This window comes from Columba livia, chromosome 1, assembly GCF_036013475.1.
Source record: "Columba livia isolate bColLiv1 breed racing homer chromosome 1, bColLiv1.pat.W.v2, whole genome shotgun sequence".
Classification (NCBI taxonomy): domain Eukaryota; kingdom Metazoa; phylum Chordata; class Aves; order Columbiformes; family Columbidae; genus Columba; species Columba livia.
Window position 1 is genome coordinate 61,731,735 of NC_088602.1, and position 19,707 is coordinate 61,751,441.

Genomic DNA, 19,707 nt, shown 5'->3' on the forward strand with positions numbered 1-19,707 from the left:
GGTCTGTGGGGCAGCCAGGATACATGGTGGGGTGTCACAGGCTTTTCTGAATTCTTAAAACTATTAAGGTATTTTTATATTCCAGCTGCACGTGGCTTGCGCTAATGGATACAAGAATGTTGCAACTCTGATACTGGATCATGGCGCTGATCTCAATGTAGTGGATAATCAGTACTGGACACCCCTACATTTAGCTGCAAAGTATGGACAGGTAAAGCATGATGTTTTCAACTGCTTCTCTTTTCTTTGTGATAGGTGGCCTTCTGTAGAAATAGCAAATACTTGCAAGTTAGGGAGACTATTCTGGTTTTGATGTGAAAAGTTTACACATTTCTGTACTATAGGTGGCATCTTAAATGGCAGAGATCATCTGAGAATAGACACTGTAAAGCTATCAGCCCAATACAGCTCATTACAATCAATCTACCATCAACAGCAGTTTGTCTCCAGCAAAAACTAAATTTTCACTGAAAGAGAGCCAAAATAAGCACTTTTGTCTTTTATTTTCTTATACCCTGATGTCACACTCTTATGTTCAGCTAGCTTTTTTTCTATGTACATTTCTGTGAATGAAGGTCCAGGATCCACTTAACACAGTAGTCACTGAGTTGTGGAAAGGTGCCCTAAGTGTGGGATTTGGAGGCCATCCCTAAACATGACTTGTCCCTCTTAACATCTTTTCACATTTCTTCATCCTCACTCTACCAAGACACGTTCAGTGCACCTTCGCTATAGTCTGACCACTTTGGGAGATCTCACAGCTATACAAATTACACATTTAATTTTTGAACTATTTTATGTTGTAGACCTTATGTACATGGATTTTGCATATTAACTTATGAAAAAATTTGAGTAGTTATATTCTTATGAAGAAATTGTTACACTGTTTTAGAGTGACATCCAGAGTCATTTGAAGGACCTGAGCTCTATACATATACCGTTTTATGCTTGCAAATACACACAAAAAAAAAAAAAAAAAAGAAAATAAATACAAGACACATAAAATAAAAAAAAAAAAAAAGAAGAATCTACTGAAGTTTAAAATTTATAAAGACAAAATTTAATTTGCATCTGTACAGGAGGAAGCTTCTAAAAAATAATGGCACCACAGCCTTCTTGTTACAAGTCTCAAGTTGTAAATTAATATACAACCTAAGTGCTCCAACTTCCACAGTAAATTATATGAGAAATAATTGGAGAAAAGATACATTATCCTTAGTGAGCTAGGCATGTGAAAGACCACCCACACCTCATAATCAAAACCTGGCTTATAGAGACACCTCTACAATGGCAGAACCATTAATTTTTACGATGAGATTCTTCTCCACTAAATTTAGCCAACTGCAACTTAAGTACAAAGGTTTGTTTTGTCTAAGGTGAACAATCACCTCCAGAGTGCAATTCAGACAAACCTAGGAGGTACATTTAAAATAGGTGGGATGAATCAATACTTAGAGGTCTGACCCTCCCTGATTATAGAGGTCATGGACAACTAGCATATATTAGATGTCTAACTTAAACATTTTAGAATCTCATAGGAAGAATCCAGACCAAAGTGCAGGGCAAAGAGATAAACGATGGGTCAGCTGCCCACTGGATGTGCTGGGTCTCCCCAGTGATCATAAAGGCAGCATGGAGTTGAATCCTACAGAGGGAGCAGAGTTAAATACTTAAAACAATACCTGTGTTATCAAAAGCAAAACATAGCAGTAGGTTGTTGCATTGTTTCCAAACAGGGAATAAGTAAGAGTTTTAAATGACAGTATGTATTACCCAATGTTTAAAAAAAAAAAAAAAAAAAAAAAAAATCTGTACTTGTCTTTACATATATTTGTAAAGAAAACAGTCTCATGGATAAATTTACCATCTAAAATTTGCTAGAATGTTATTACTGAGGCTACTGCCTGAAGGTCAGTGTCTCTGTTTTGTAAGATGAGGCTCTGCTTTTCAGGAACAGATTAGGTTCCCAATGAGTGCAACAGACTATTAAATGAAATACCACTAGCTGCAAACATTGAAAAAGAATAGCAATAGTATTAAAAAATAGGCAACCCAAGTTTTTATTTTTAATGTGCATTGAGATTCTAACATTATACAAAAATAGGTATTATTGAGGTATTAATGTCAGAGTTGCTTATCTTAATAATTTTACCTTAATAATTTTCCTTAATAAAAGGATAGAATATAGCAGCCTCTTTGGCACACATGCAAATCTGCATCAACACACAAAAGCCTCTTCAAAATCAGATTATGAGGGGAGCAAAACAAGCCCCAAGAAATGAGAATATGCCAGGGTTTCCTACATAGATGTAGCAGGGAATTTTGGACATATGCAGTCTTAATGCTGATATTGCTGGCAGTTTTGAACTCCGCTGTCTCATTGACGTGCAGCCCGGGGAGTGCTGGTGTGTACATGGCTGCTGCCTCTGCACAGCAGAGTGGGGCACACGTCCTCACTTGGGGACCACGCCACCCACCCTGGCACCGATACCAACCGAGGAAGGGCGACTTGTATTTCTCAGGCTGGCCCCCTAATTTGAATTTAGCACAGCAATTGCTTTCTGAAGAGCAAGTAATTTGGAACTGGTAGTGCTGTCCTGGCTGGACAACTTCCAGGCTGCTGTGATCAGGAAAGCCCACACTCGCCCTCCCTGCGGTGGGAATAGGCTGCAGCTCTGACGTTTGCCTTGGGTACTTTGGCACAATTCCCAGGCACAAGCTGTTTCTTTGTTGTTTATCACAGAAATGTCACCTTTAAAACCAGCTATCGGAGGCATGCAGGTCAGAGCTGACTCCCCAGTAGCTTAAACATTACCTCTCTCAAAATTTTGTCCTTGGGGGATGCTGCCTATGTCTGAAGTGTTAAATTGCTAAATAAAAGAAGGCTAAAGATTAAGCCAGGCAACAGTCTGGCTCACATTCATATGGTTTAGATCTAGTTTCCTCCACAGGAGATTAGTCTTGTTTGTAGAGGGCTGGTTGGAGTGGTCCAAAGCAGAGTCAGGGACAGAGCTAAGAGTTAAGCAGTGTGGATTATAAGGGATTCTTAAGTTTACTCCATTGCATGCTCTTAGCGAGACAGATTTAGCCTCTGGCTTTAAGGTTCAATGGTTTCATTATGTCAAAAAGGAAAAAAAAAAAAAAGAAAAAAGAGAACTGTGGAACTGCTGACTATACATCTCCAAGAGTAAATCCTGCACCAGCAAGGATTTCCCATTAACAGACTGGAAATATATTAAAAAAGAAAAAAAAAGAAAAAAAACCTAAGTGTAGTGAGCTCAGATGCTTAGCTCATTGTTCTTAACATTATGTATGTCCTATGCCATTTTCAAAGTCCGTGTGTGAAACTCCCATTCTGTAAGCATATTCTCCCTTAATATATATTCATTTGACTTGTTTGCTTGGACTGAATCATATCCCTCTGTCTTGTTAGTTCATCCAAACACAGCATTTCTTTCAGGTCATAGAAGGGACTCTGTGTTTCTTGCTGAAGTCTAAGAGAGCATACTTTCTTACTATGTGGTCTAATTTACTCATCGTTACCAAAATGTTACCAATTTGACTCAGCTATGAACTGCAGTTTCATTTTTCTTCTTATAGTGCATGTTGACCCCAAAATAGAAAATAAAAAAAAAACTACATAGATCATTAGAATATGCTTTGATGAGAAGGGATTAACTGAAGTAGGAAATTATGTTTAGTCTCATTCAACTTTGGCCATTGCCATAGCAGTTCCTTTGATTGCAATTGCTGGCCTTCTGCATATTCCACAAATGTTTTCAATGGAAGAGCCTGAAGAAGGGGATGCCGGTTCAGTATTTCAAAAAGAATAGAGTATAGTCACTCAGAATACGTATTTTCCCTGTCAAGCAGTTGGAATCATTCATTTATGGTCAGAAAATCCTCCAGAGCATGTTTTATCCAGACATATCTCCCCCGCTTTTCTTTAGTCTTTTTGTTCGTCTTTGGCATGCGTGATTGTACTCGGGTAGGAGAGCAGCATTTCCCTTCAGATCAAGTTACACTCATTTTCCTCAAGCAGAGAGACCACTTTGGGATTTCAGCCTGTGATATCTTTCTTTTATTATCAATATATTCAGCAGGTTTCTAGAAATGATTCAAATGCTATTTGTGGGTACAGAACACTCAGGCAGGAAAAGCTAGATTCACACTATACCAAATGATAATAAGAAAATAGATTTACAAGTTTAAGTTCCATACACAGACTAGGGGCAACCTCAGTTTACAAAATTACTATAAAACTCTTAGTGTATACATGTATGCTTTTAAAGGTGAGATGTGTGTGGACTACGCTATATATGTATTTGATTATTGCAGGATGTCAGTTATCAATATAAATTTCATTTTCCTTCAATACCAGCTATAATAGCTTCCTTTCATATATGTACATATAAATATGTATACACATATATAAAACCACGAGAGACATATATGAAAAAGAAGACTAATAAGTCTATTCAGGCACAAACTTTGAGAAGCGCCAGAATTATGATCTTCTCTGTAGTAACAATATATAATTTATAGGAACATAAACTATAAGCATTTTTAATCACAAGATCACATAATAATTTTCCCTGATTTATTTTATTTTATTTTTATTTTATTTTCCGTCTAATGTCCTGGTGAACTGAAAAATAGAAATGTACATTATCAGTATTGAAGTAAAGACTGCTGAAGTCTCCATTTCAGCTGTAGGAAAACTTTTAGGTAAACTTTGTCACTTGCTTAGGTAGCTGTAAACAGCATTAAGTTGCCCTTCTTTACTGGAACCATTCCAGAGGTGCAAAAGGCATACTCTTACACCATGCAGGTTAAACATGCTGACTACAGAAAGGTAGAGGTGACACTTGGGGAACCTGGGTTCCTTTCCAAGCTCTGTGTATGAACACACACAGTCTTTGTGGTTTGTTCCTCCTACACGTAACCTTATTTGTCCGATTGCCGCCAGGCTGTTCCATTCGTGTCTTTATTCTCTTGCCTTATTGTCCCATTCATTTGCCTGGCTTCATGTCCTTGCCATACTCCTCTTATCCCAATCCTAATTTCCTTGCACTGCCAGCTTCTGCCCCTCCTCCTCTCCCTGGTTCTCATCCAAGCTTTCTTTTCTCTGCCTTGGCTTCATGCCAACCTTTTTGCTATTCTGTTGTACTTATCCCTTTTCCCACTTGCTCACAGTCCCGATCTCCCTTTTTCAATTTCAGTGCTTTTTCCTCATTGTGTCACTTTCTTCTTTCATTTTCTTTTCCTGCTTAGTCTGTCTCTACCTACATCTTGGCTCCTTGCCACATCTCTCTTCTTCCCTTTCACTTCATTTATTTCATGCTGTTGGTTCCAAAGTCCGGTATTTTATCCATGCTCTATTCTATTTTTTCCCCTCCTCTCCTTCCACGTTGCTGCTAGTCTCATTCCCACAACCTATTTTTCCTAATCTGTTCCACTTTGCTGACCTCAGGGGGTTATGGTCTTTTTTTTCTGCACTTAAGTAGGAAAAAATACCTTCCTCATCTATGCTGTACTAAGAATGGAGATCTGTAATGAGTTTTAGACATAATTTCCTGTGTCTAGAGCAGTACTGTGGATCAGATTTGCAATTGCAGACAAAATGCTATTTAGCTTCTGAATGATATTGCTCTTCTTTAGAGGTTTGCATATTAGACTTTGGCTTTAAGGGGGACTCAGTCTTCTAAGGTGTACTATTATGTGATGGAGAACAAATATATGAACTTCAATCTCAGTTCACAGTAACTGTAATAGTTGAAGTTATTCCCAGATCCTGGGAGTCCCTGTATTGGGGTTTGCTTTTATTTGTTTCAGTCCCCAGTAGCTTAAGTGAGCACTGGTCCCTAACCTCAACTTTTCTTCTCATTGTCCTTGATTGTTAGCCAAGTGCTGATTATCAACCCATTCCACCAGTTAAATACATTTCTCCAGTGTTACTCTAAGCAGTTTCTGGTCTTGTTTATTCCATCTGCTGAATATTTGGCTAGCTTGAAGTTACAGCACTTCTATCACAGAATCTTAGTAATGGTAATAATAGTAATAATAAACATTGAAACTATTTCCTTGATTTATATTTTCTTATTATCAGTCTTTTAAATATCCAAGTGGATGTTTAAACAGAGCCACTGATACTGGTTATACTAACATTTAGGCCTACAGTGGACCATACTAGTAAAAATGGGCTCTTTGATTTATCCCTTATAATCTAAAAACTGTCTTGTAAATATCTGGTGGCTATGATATTTTCAAGGTTTGAAATTTGGCTAAGTTTTGACAATTTTCCAAACAGACAACAATGGAACATTCTCACCCCAAAGAATTCATCTTCTGCCTAATACAAAGTCTTCAAATCATACGCACATTGGAGCTCACAAGGGTCAATCAATATATTTTCTCGCACCCTGCGCCCAGAAGGTGTTCACGTTTGATTGATTTATTTTTCTTCCTAATAGGCAGCAATCCTAGCAAACTACCTTACAAAAATCACACAGTAATATAAACATGCACTTTTCCAACCCAGTGAAGTTGAGCCTTATAAGCAATTGAAAACTGGTTCTTATGAGTGCAGATGTAGGCCATCGTATTCAGTAGTGAAGACTGCACGTAATAATGGTGTAACCAGTGATATTTTATGTGTTCTGCCTACGGTTTCACTGTGTTTAGTGAATAAGCACCATAGATATTAAAATAATACTTGAGGATTTCAGTGTGTTTTGCACACTATTGTGAGGTTGATTGTCCAAAATAATACTGATTTTGAGTAAAGGTTGTTGATCCACTAGTTTCCTATTAGATGGCTTTGTCTCAGTGTGGATGAAAGCATGCTGGGGAACCCTACCCAGAGAAAATTGAGTGGAAGCCTAAGAAGTCACAGCAGGTGGAAAGAAATTGCAAGAAGGGAGTGGGAAGGCCTTAGTCAAAGAGAATTGAGGAATTAATATCAAGAAAGAAAAGAAAAATAGCATTGTCCCAAAAAAAGCAAGAAGAACACTAATAAAAGGGTGGAAGAAAATAAGTTGGAGAGATACATCTAAGGAGCTATGAGTCTCAGATACAGGAAACAGAGAAAAAGAGGCCTGAGGAATAAGAAATAATGGGGGGGGGGGGGTGGACAAAAGCTGGATGGTAAACCAGGTCACTAAGGATGGTAGGAAATGTGCACCTTTGAAACAGAAGGAGAGGAGTGGAGGGAAATGTTGGTTTTGACAGGAAAGAAAAGTGAAGAACAGAAGGAATTTACTGTTGGTGCATGCAAATTGGATAATGCATATTCATTTCTGTGCAAAGTAGCACATCAGGACATTTGCATAAAATCTCCAGCTTTCTGAATTTACAACTTAAGCATGTATCTCTCCAATGGTAAAGAAAAGGGAATAAATGATCTGAGGTAGGGGTACTGGGACTTGGATAATAACTCAGGAGTTCAAAGCTCAGCCAGAGCCAGCAGCTTATCCTTTACAGTTGCTGGCACAGATCTGGTGTCCTTTGCATCGCTTCAGAGGAAAATATCTGACCATACAGAAAAGAAAGACACTTTTCAGGAGCACTGATTCTGCTCCCCAGCTAATTCACTAGCAGTAAAACTAACAGGGCTCGAGAGTAGTCTGGAGCTGCCTTTGCAGCCTCAAGTGCGTAAGGAGATTCTTGAGGAATCTCTCTCCTTCATGCTCTGTATTTCCTACCTGGTCACTGCAGTCACTTATCTGTGGCAAAAGGCCTCACAGTCTGTCAGCTGGCCAACACTGGTGTTCTTAAGCCTGTGATATATGAAACTGAGCATCAGGCTTTCTTAGCTAGCATTTAATGTATGGTAAAATTTAGCCCTTTTTTTTGGCAAAGGGAAATAGTATTTGAAGGCTTTATAATGTGTCTATTGCAGTAAATTTATTTATCTGGCTTTTTTTTTTTTTCCCTTATAGTCTTTTATTTTCAGTGTTGCAGTCCATATTTCTTTAGGTTTAAAGAACTGTTCAACTTCAGTGCTTCTATGTCCAGTCAAGGTTTCCTCTGTTCATCTGTGCATGTTTTTCTAGCTCCTTAGATTGTAAGTGTTGCTTCCATTAATGTGAATTACACTTCATTTCCTTGTAATATTTCCTTTGAGAACTAAAGCTCAGGTTCACTGTAGACAGGATGCTTTTTTTACCACTTTGTATTTTGGAAAAAACCCATAGCACTTTTGGTGTAACTGTGGTGGTCTGCCTGCACATCTGATCATGCATTCTGTCTTGCTTACCAAACTCAGAGTTCTTACATGCACAAAAAACCTTTTTATTTTAATCTTGTCTGTGTAAAGCTGTAATTAATACAATCTTTCTTCATACATTTTCATTAAGAATTTCCCCTATCCATAAATATACAAACTGTTAAAAGTTTGCTAACAAGTTAGTTCTGATGAAGAAAAAATGCACTTTTTTTTTGGAAAAGCCATAGATGGACTTTTTCCACGTTACACGGAGTCACAAAATGTTTGAGGTTGGAGGTCATCTGATCCATTTCCCCTGATCAAGCAGTGCTACCTAAAGCAGGCTGCCCAGGACCATGTCCAGACAACTGGTGAATGTCTCCAACGATAGAGACTCCAAATCCTAACTGTGCCAGTGCTTGGTCACCCTCACAGTGTAAAAGTCTGATGTTCAGATGGATCACTTTGTGTTTCAGGTTGTGCCCACTGCCTCTGGTCCTGTCACTGGGCAGCACTGAAAAGAACCTGACTCTGTCCTCTTTGCACTCTCCCTTCAGGTATTTATATACATTAATGAAATCCCCCCTGAGCCTTCTCCAGATTGAAGAGTCTGAGATCTCTCCGCCCTTCCTCTTATGTGAGGTGTTCCTATCTCATATCTTAGTAGCCTTTTACTGGACTCTCTCCAGTGTATCCACCTCTTTTGTACTGAGAACCCTGTACAAAGTATACCAGGTGTGACCTTAGCAGCACTGAGGGGAAGGATCTTCTCATTCAATGTGGTGGCAACAGTTCTCCAAATGCATCTCAGGATACCAGTAACCTTCTTTGTGGCCAAAGCACATTACTGTCTGATTTTCATCTTGGTGTTTACCAGAACCCCCAGGTCCTTTTCTGCAAAACTGCTTTCCCGCTGGGTGGCCTCCAGCAGGTACTGGTGCCTGGGGCTTTTTCGCCCCATACGCAGGTCTTCGCACGTCTCCTTGTTGAACTTCATTATATACCTGTCAGCCCATTTCTCCGGCCTGTCAGGGTCTCCCTGGATGGCAGCACAACCCTCTGGCCTTCCAACCACTCCTCCCAGCTTTGTGTCATCTGCAAATTTGCTGAGGGTGCACTCTACCCCATCATCCAGATCATCAATTAAAATGTTGAAAGGGACTGGACTCAGTACCAGTCCCCAGGATACACTGCTAGTTACTGGTCTCCATCCAGACTTCTTGACACTCATCACCACCCTCTGGGCCCAGCCATTGAGCCATTTTTCAATCCATCTGAATGGTGGAATGGCAGCACCTTGCTCATTTTTCCATTTGGCAAGCATCACATCAGAACAGATTGTGAATGAGGTTTACAATGTAATTTTACAGATGTTTTGAAGACTTCCTTACTAGTATAAGGTGCAGCCTAGAAAAAGGACCGAAATAGATATTTGAAAATGTATGTCTGATTTGAAGTGGGAACTGGAGTGGGAATGGAGTGAATGAGTAAATAGGTAAATAGGAAAAGCATGAGTGGTCTGTGAAGGCTTTTGAAAATGAAGGCAAGCAGGTTCTGGCTTGGTAAAAAAGCTTCTGTTTTTTTTTTTTTTTATTTGTATGAATTGGCACAGATAACTGTAAAATAAGAAAAAAATATATATTGTCGTTTTACCCTTTGTGTCTGCAATATTTCCCTAAGTATTACAGTTTCTTTTAATGTAGTCATATCTACTGTATTTGTAACTCTGAAATTGAAATATTTGAATAGTGATAATTTGCTGTAATTACTAATAGTTCTAGTCTTTGGCACAGTTCTAAAGATCTGGCAATTCAATTATATATATATCTATCCAATTATATATATATTCAATTATATGTATATATTCACTCTTTCTAAAACATGTGAATGAGGTTAAAACTAATACAGACAGTTCTGCATAGCCAAAAGCAGGGAACTGAAATCAACAGTGACATGAATACGTTAATCTTGGTGATGTGCATCAAGGATTTCCAGCAGGAGTTATTTCTTTGGCAGCAGGAAACATTGACATTGCAGCATGGAACAGGATTCGTGTGATGTAAATCCTGAACTTTGATAACCCAAAAATCTGTTTATTGTTACTGAACTGAGAGTGCGTTTAAAACCCCTCTCCTTTGGTAAAACCACTGCTACTTTTCAAAATGGCTGTTAATGAGATTATGTAATTGCTGCTGGTTTAGTAAGGTCAGTGACCAAGCATGCACCATTTTTTCATAATGAAAAAACACAGAGATATATGTGTTGAGGGTACTCAGTTGTAAGCAGGGCTAATTGGATTTGGAAGTGAACCTGTTTTGGCTTCCTCCTTGCTTCTACACTTTGATAAATTTTCTGTTGTTACTGTTACTGGAAAGCCAGCATTAGAAAGCTGAGGAGACCAAGATCTTTTTATTATATAGGAACTTGCAACAATAATTTATTGTGTTTCTGTGATTAGAAGTTTGGGGTTTATTTTTGCACTTAACTGATTCTTCTTTATCATGGTCTTTTGTAGTAAGTTGCTGTCTGTATAGTGAATCCATATTGAATTTTGTTATTTTTATTGCAATTATTTCCTTCCTTTTTAGCCTTTATTAATTTATTGCTTGTTTTGATGTAAAATTACTATCCTTTCTCTTAGCTGCCTTCCAATTCAGGTCTCATTTATCTGTAGCTCTCTTCTTCTGCCCTGAAGAATCCTTTCATTTCTCCACAACTTGTTTTCCCCTGTGCTCATCTGGGCTTCCCCTTTTGATTACATTTACATTATAAGTTGCATTTGCTTTTGCATATATCCAAAAGTTCAGACAGTTCTCTCATTTAGTTGGGCTCTATATTCACATTCTAAACGTATTTTTTGCTTCTTGTGCAGTTTTTTAGTCCTTTCTGACCAACCAGTTTGTCAGGGTAGACATTACTACAGCTTTTGATGGAGAAATATCTCTAGATGCTTCAGTGCAGCAATAGAAGGACTCGCTAAAAACAATTGCTTGCAGCATTCTTGCAGGAATTGAAAAATATGTTTTAGACTTTTTCATTATGTGATACTGTATCCTACTCTATTATAGTATAATTGCTATGATTACTAGTATGTTAAATGGATTTGGTAAACATAAGAAGTATGCACCTATTTCTACTACTGACAGATAATAGATTTGCTTTTGTGATGGCTGTGAGTCAGACACCTTTGGCAGCGATAGTACACAGCTGTTGAATTGGTAAGGCATAAAGAAATATTTGTGGTCCAAGTCATGATGAGTGGTGATGGAGGGTTAGTTTTTTTTCCTTACTGATGCAGATTTGTTTACACATCTACGGATGGAGAGACGCTTTGAGGGTGGAGTTATGATGAAGGTACACTGAAATTGTATGAGAACTGTATTTTATTCTGCCTTTTGTGATGTGTGTGCTAACTGCAGAAGGTGGTATTTTGCATGTGTTGCCTGTGTTTTATCATATGATTTCAGCTAGTGCAGAAACGAATGAACAAACTGAATAACATGTATTCTGTTCCCTTCCTACTTCTGCCATTTCAACATCTGTGTTTGGCCATTTTAGACCAACCTTGTGAAGCTGCTTTTGATGCACTGGGCAAATCCCAATCTTCTTAACTGCAATAATGAAAAGCCTTCAGGTAGGTGAAAATCTATGTATATTGTGCATGTACTAGTTACTGTGACACTGTTTTCTTTCCTTCTTGGTTTCTTAGTTATACACACACAGGCACACATATATGTGTGCCTACATATAAATTACATAGTGTGTGGGGTTACATACACGTATGCATGTATGTATATATGTTTTTTCATGTATTGCTGAGAACTGCTAGTCGTGATCATGCAGGATGTCATGTCAAATGGTAACATGTTTTTCCTCTTGTTGAATTCCCTCTTTATTTTCAGTTTTGTTTCTCTCTTGTAAGTTCTTCAGTGCTTTGGTACTAGCTGCATTTACACTTCCTTGATGGCTTCCTACTGAGTTCTTTTCTCTATCTCAACTGATGATAGCGCATAGCCTTGTGAACTGGAATCTCCATAGCTGTCGACTGAAAATTAATTCACCATCCAGTTTTCAAGTTTAACACCTGTTGTTTCCCACAGAAGAAGGCACTTTCTTAGACTAGATAGCAACAGGGAGCTGAAGCATTGACTCTAAAGATAACAGAATTACAGAGTATATTAGGTTAGAAGGGACTTCAGATCAACTGGTCTAACCCAGTGATCAAAGCAGGGCTGAAGCTATAATGCTAGATAGCAGTGTTGAACATGATTGTCCAACTTTTCGTGCCTAGAATAAAATAAAGAAGGAACCTAGTTATGTAGAAAATACAATCTTTCTGTCAGATTAGGAGGAGAAACTTCATTTGCATAATCAGCCAAGATATGTTATGCTTCAAATAATGTGCCACCTACATATACCCTCACAGGGAACCTCATGACACTCAAACTCAGGGAAGTTACCTGTGGTTGGATACTTGCCAGTTTGTGTTTATATAAAAGGCTGTGGACCTAACTGAGATAATGTAATAATACAGCTAGCTAACCATATTTAGTATCTATTCAACATAGCTGTGTTGATTATATTTCTGGTCTTCAAATACAACTGATTTCAGCACTTCTGTATGTGCAAGACATATAAATATAGCTTATAGAAATATAAAGGTTTGAAAAGGATTTCAGTATAAGCTTTTGTCAAAACAGAGAGTTTTAAAGTTGTGTTTCTTTTCCTGAAGTCAAATGAATTACTGAATAATACTTCAGTTCACTACACGGTGAGAATGGTTTTTGAGGTTTTGCAAATGACAATTCCATACTGAGTTTACTTTGCTTTCGTTTCTGAGTAATTTCAAGTATTGTTTTATGATCAATAACTGAGCAATTATTTTCATTTTATCTAGCTGGATGCTTAATCTGATCTGGAGATTTGAACTGAAAGGAGCTTTTCTGCACTATTTTCTTTGTCTGATATCTTGATGTTCCAATGTCTTAGATGTTGCAGCTTCTGAATTTATTGAGGAAATGCTTCTGAAGGCTGAAACTGTTTGGGAGGAAAAAATGAAAGACCCTTTAGCTGTTTCTGCTTTATCTCAAGAGGAGCCATATGAAGAGATCATCCATGATGTGCCCACAATTTCCAATAAACTGTAAGTGTTGCATTGGTTAAGAGTGATGCACTGAGGCCAGATTATCATTTGAACTATATTTGCCAGTCTTCGAATCCTGTTTGTGTGATCTTGGAGTTATTAAAAACCCATCTAGGCATGGTCCTGAGCACCTGGCTCTATGCGTCCCTGCTTGAGCAGGGGGACTGGACAAGATGTTCTCTAAAGGCCCCTTCCAACCTCAGCCATTCTGTGATTCTGTGCAACCTGGTCAAGTAACTCTTTCATTTTGGAAATCCACTGAACCATCTTTTGTATTTGTATCTCTTATATATATTTTTTCTTTTCAACCTTAATGCTATTAACATAAACTATGAATAATAAAAGACATTGTTATAAGTACCAGTAAAATTATCTGGGGTTGCCTTAGCAGAATTAGTAGAGGTTAATACTGCAGATCCAAAGATCCTTTGATGAAGGTAGATGGGAATACAGTAGCAAAACTACCATTGCTTGTGAGAGAAGCAGGGACAAGTCCTGAAAGTAAAAATATGCACAATCACAGATAAAATGATACAGCTCCCCACAGTTACAACTTCGTAGTTTGATTTATACTGCTTAAAAAGAGAAAGCAAAAAAAGAAGCAAACATTTATACACTTAGGGAAAACACCTTTTCTCCCCCTTTCTGATGCTCAGCTTCACTCCAAGCACTTCTTCCCCCTTGGTATTGCTGCAAGTTACACTTAATCCCTTCAGTGTGGGATTCAGGGTTCATCAGGGCAGGGTTGTGGTTATTTCTCTCTGCTGCTCCTTCCTCCTTACTGTTTTCCTTTGCTTTGACATGGGTCCTCCACAAACTGCGATACCTTCGGTGGGGTACTTGCTCCAGCATAGCTCCTCCCAGGGCCACAGTGCCTTCAGGAAAATATCTGCTCTGCTGTGGATCTACCCACAGACTGCAGTCCTTCCAGGGGTGGACCTGCACCAGCGTGGCTCCTCCATGTACCACACAGGACAAGAGTGAAGAGGAAGCAGAAGCAGAGAGAAGTAACTGAAGTACCTTCAGGGTTTGGTGGTGTCTGTTCTGCGGTGGACCACCACCTCTGACTTGGTGGCTCCTCTTTTGTTTCTCCCTCTTTTTTTTACTTCTCCTCTCCCTGTGGCACTTTCTGCCCTTTCTTAAATATATTTCCATAGAAGTGCCATCAGCTTAGCCAATGGGCTCAGCTTTGTCCTATGGTAGGACCATTGTGGATCTGGCTGAGGCCACCTGTGTCCTGCATGAGGCAATATTTGGCCTCTCTCCACAGAAGCCCCTACATACCCCCTTTACTGCCAAAACCTTGCATCTTATGCCCAGTACAGTAATTTGTAGGCAATGCACTTTGCTCACTGCAAAATATCAATATATAAATTTTGGCAGCATCTCATTATAAGTATTTACAAATGTGTTTGTGATGTACCATTAATTAATGCATTGCCACCATATCTGTTTCTTACTGTTTTGCTAAAGTATTATAATTTGTGAATAAAATGCTGGAACCTGGCACACGAAATTGAGTGGCAGTAGAGACCTGGTAGAGTAGAGAGCTGGTTTTGTATTGAAGACCACGTTGTCATATAATTAACATTTGTCTTTCTTTTCTGTTACCAGTATGAGTTTGTTTGAAGGTTGAGCAAGTAATTTAGCTAAAGCACAGAATTGTACTAAAATTATGAGGTTATTGAAGACTGACCAAAGCAGAAAACCTAAGGTCTATGCTGGAACATTTTGCCAATTTTATTTCTGATGGTACAATCAGAAGAAATTCTGTTATTCTACTGGTAAATGTATCCATACCAGAATACGTTAATTGACATAGCTTATAGTTCAGGAAATTGCATTGACTGTTATCTGTTTGAAGGTGATTTTAGGCTTGTGATGTGGCCCCAGTGATCACCACTGCACTTCTAATTTAATACATGTACTTGTAGAAGTTTTCTTGGTGAAATAGTCCCTAAGCCAACAAATAGTGCAGTCATCTGTGTAGTAATAAATAGTAAAAAATTTGGAACTTATTCTCAAGGTAATGTTAACTTAATCACACTATATATTTTCTTATACATATTTAAGTAAATATTAATTATGGTAATGGATGTGTTTCAAAATGGGCAGCAGAATGTGAAGTAAAACATACATAGAAGTGTTCATGACAACAAAGAAGAAAATAGATTACATTTTTCTTCTTACAGAGCATTTCCATTTAACCATTTATGTAGCAACTTGCATTTCATTTATTCTACTGGTTTCAGACACTTTCCTAATGTTTAATCAGTTCTGAAGTTTCTGTCACATAACTTAAAAAAGTTATTTAGACTGAAATTTCAGAAATATGCAGTTTAGAGGTGTAAATTGGCTTAGAAATTGAAGGAAAATGTCATTGCAGAATCCACCTTGATATAATGCTTTCTATAACATCTTTCTACCAAGTTAAAAGCTGCAGTAGTGATTCAAATGTTGATGAAAAAACTGGCAATTATTTGATTGTCAACTTTCAGTTTCTTATATTACTTCTTTTTTCTTAGAAAACAAGGACATGCTAGAGGATGGGAACTGACAGAAAACCATCTCAGTTAATCTAGAAAAAAAAAAAACCTACACAAAACTTCAAATTAATTGCATATATGATGTCTTTTACATCTAAAAATTAAAATTACTATTCTGCCATGTAACATGAAGGATTTTTTTCTAGTTAGGTATGCCAGTAGCAACAGTCCTACCTTGTTCAAGTAAGATTACCCTAGATAACTCTCGTTCCTGTCTATTATGCAACATTATTTTGACTTAAGTCTCCCTTTGTGGTTAATTATCTATTAATTATCCATTAATTTTCATAAAAGAAGACAGTTCATGCTAATCTACTTGCCTACATTAACATAAAATCTTGTCTTGCTCCATCCTATAGTTCAGTTTTCAATGGCATTGCTTGACTTCATCTTGTGATTAACAGAAATACATATGAATGTCAATAGAAATATTTTTAAGAGGTATTATTTTCTGAAAACACTTTTTTCAGTTTGTTTTTATTTTTCTGAGTCTTCTTGAACCTGAGTCATGATAAACTGTTGGAGTGATTTTAATATATTTTTTCTTTCTTGTAATAATTCACACTTTTGTTCTAATATGAATTATATGTCAACATTTCTATCATGTAAGGTCCTATTAATATCTCACAACTGCACATAATTTATAAATCATTGTCCTGTGCATCAATACATTGGAAAACACCGGTTAAGTCATTGTTGTCCTCTTAAGTTCCAAATGCATCTGTGGAAACAGTAGACACCTTTTTTTTCCTCACACTTTGCTGTGATTTACAACCTACTTCTCTTTTGCAACACATGAAAAGTTTATTTTATTTGGGGAGTCTACAGCTGAATTTTAAAGAAGTGTTTCTCATGTGTGTTGCATGATTAACACAAAAGTGGTCAGATTAAATGGATAAGGTTCAGCTTCACAGAAAAAAAAATCCTGGATCTTCACAATGTAAAAGAAGCATCACATGAATAATAAAAAGTTATAAATGATAGTGCTTTGTTTTTTAGTATTTGAATTAAGCGTATGCTTTTCTTTATATCTTTCTTGTCTTTGTGATTAAATATTAAAAATAATTTAGTCTAAAGGAATTTGAGAGATTTGTACAACAGCAAAGGACTTCTCAGAAATAAAGATCTATATTTAATTATATTTCATTCAGCTCTGAGTCTGGGTAAAATGTGAATTAGTATTAGACATTTCTGCCTGTGAGTGTCACAGCTATTTAATTTCTTCTGTGACATCTAATTGCCAAGTTCATGAAAAGAGTTGGCCAATGGCTTTTCTATTCTGCAATCCAAATCAAGAAAAAAGGTGAAACAAGTTGATTCTTGGATCTTTTGTCCATGTGACATTTGGTAAACAAATTTATGGCAAATCTATCTTAGGTCAATCACAGGAGTAAAAAAAAATAAAGCTATATATATATATCTGAGGCACAACATAATGAGAAAGAAAATTGTGTATATTTTATTAAAAAATGCTGAATCTAATTCTTCCGATGTTTGCAGACTGAGGGTTTCATAAAAAGAAAGGGTTTGTTAATGTATTTCTTTCCAATAGGAAACTACTACTTGGACTTTTTTCCAATGAATTCTGCTTGGAACAAGCTTTGCGTTTGCTTAGGAATGTACCTTTCTAAAACTATGTCTGTGGTTCAGTTTTGTTTTCAACAGCAACGGAAATCAATGTTAGCAATGGGTCCTCCTTTATTTCCTTTGATTAGCTGTGTGTGTAATCCCGGCTTTATTATAATCAGTGATCAAACTCCAGTAACTTAGAGTAAAAATAAGACTTTTTAAACTAAATTTGACATCTGGACATGGTCCCATAGTGGAATGTGTTATTCCCACATTCCCACATTGAGGCAACATTTCCTTTCAAAGAAATTATACACACATTTTGGCAAAGAGCTGCTGCTCACTCCATGAGGTTGTCTCAGTTGCACTGTCAGAGTCCAGACGATTATTTCTTAAGATGTTTGTGTTCTCAGCTCCTGGGGCTGATTCCTCGCTAATTCCTCTACGCAGAAGACACTGCCAAAATCATCCAAGATTTTGGCATTGTTGTTTTTCAGAAGTATGATGTGGTCTGAAGTGTCAGTAAGAGAAACATCTCCATGTGTAGGTTTGACTTCTATGTGAATGAAGAGTGTAGTGTATTGTTGCAGTGATTTCAGGAGTCTGCTGTGTGCTGGGGTTTTTTTAGCATATCACAAATTCAAAGCAGCTTTTGGTCATAAAATATATCTTGGATATTATCTCATTAAAAGCAAGCTAAAAAGTGGTGGAATTTAATTTTGTTAACTGCAATGGCAATATCTGTATTGAATTATTTTAGAATATATTATTTTTCAAAACAGTATTGTGTAGATTAGTTGTGTATTTTAAATTCAGTTTCCAAATTGGCTATTGATTTGCTAGGCTAGTGCTATCAAAAGCTGACTCATACATATTCCCTTTGGCTTGTTTGGTTCTGCTTCAGAACAGATATGCATAAAGGTGAATTTTAAATCAGAGTATTTTGCTCTGTGTCTTTGAGAACAGACTACTCTATGTGAACAGTTTATTTCTCACCAACGTGTTGTGGGGTTTTTTTGTACTTGGACTGGCAACTAGTGTCTGAGCCCTGAATTGTATCTTAGTTCTGTGTTTGTGCCACCCCCATTTGGCAATCTTTTGTTTGGCTGACATTGTCAGGAGGAGTCTAATCACTTTATTGATTCTCTTTGCAGAAATTCCCTGGCTTTACCGATTGCCAAGCAAGACAGCTTGCTGGAGAAAGACACCATGTTTAAAGATGCAGCTAAAGGCTTATGTAAGCAGCAATCTCAAGATGGTGCACCTGAAAATGTCGCTGTGACCACCACAACCAAACTCGAACAGGTAACAGCATGCAGTTTCTTGAAATGCCTATTGAGCCTTAGATCTGGAAATAGTAAACTTATGAATCCGAAGACTGTAGTAATTTTTTTTCCCCTCACCACACAGAAATATCATTTGCACTGTGGAGCCTCGTCTCCTTGATCTCTCCCTGCAATCAGTCTGGTCATGCAACAAGTTCCCTCTCTGCAAATTGAAGAGCTGCCTCCTGCCAGCTCCTGGTGGCAGGTCAGAGGCTGCAGCAGTTGAGGGGCTTGGAGCCCCTCAAACTCTATTCATGGCTAACAGCAGGGGAGGGAAAACTGTTAGCACTGCCCAAAGAGTGCTCTTGTCTCCAACTTTGGTTTACAAAGGGAAGAAGCACAACCTGGGAGACTGCAATTTAAAGATAGGACTTGCTTGATTTACAGCTGCAGTGTTAATTCCCTTTCTTGTGCTAATACATTAGGATACAGGCACCGATTATTTGGATACCCTTTAAAATTTTCTCCACAGGATCACAATCTCATTCAGCATTAGGGTGAATGCAAAATGAGGCAATTATCTGTTGCTTATAAATCTGGCATGTCCTAACTTTGAGTGTTTAGGACATAAATGTTATTTGGGTTGGTTTTGGTTAGCTGGTTGTTTTTTCCTACAAGGGGTTTTATTTTATGGTATATGCATTTAAGAGATATATGTTCCAGAAGTATTTAGCCGCTTAAGAAAAAAACTACTTTAGAATTGAGGAGTGGAGGGGAAAGTTTCCATTTAAAATAATTTACTGTGAGTTTGAAGCTAAACGAAAAAGCAAGATACTTTTTCCATTTAAACCATGTTCAGTTCAAAGAAACTACGAAGCTGCCTTGGCAGAATCATGCACTCCATTGCTTTTTGTTTGAGCACACTTAAAAAGAATGTGTTAATCATATGAAATCAATCAGTGAGTTCATGTGTCAGTC

At 37.6% G+C, this 19,707-nt stretch overlaps 1 protein-coding gene across 3 annotated transcripts in view; it reads left to right on the top strand.

The window, feature by feature from the left end:
* MYO16 (myosin XVI) overlaps window positions 1–19,707 on the top strand; it is a 385,805-nt gene that overhangs the window by 166,950 nt on the left and 199,148 nt on the right. For all 3 annotated transcript variants that reach the window (XM_065058425.1, XM_021296623.2, XM_005509047.4), the window contains exons 7-10: window positions 86–211; window positions 11,765–11,840; window positions 13,196–13,349; window positions 18,619–18,769. In XM_065058425.1, the coding sequence (XP_064914497.1) occupies window positions 86–211; window positions 11,765–11,840; window positions 13,196–13,349; window positions 18,619–18,769 (507 nt within the window). The remainder of the gene's footprint in view (window positions 1–85; window positions 212–11,764; window positions 11,841–13,195; window positions 13,350–18,618; window positions 18,770–19,707) is intronic.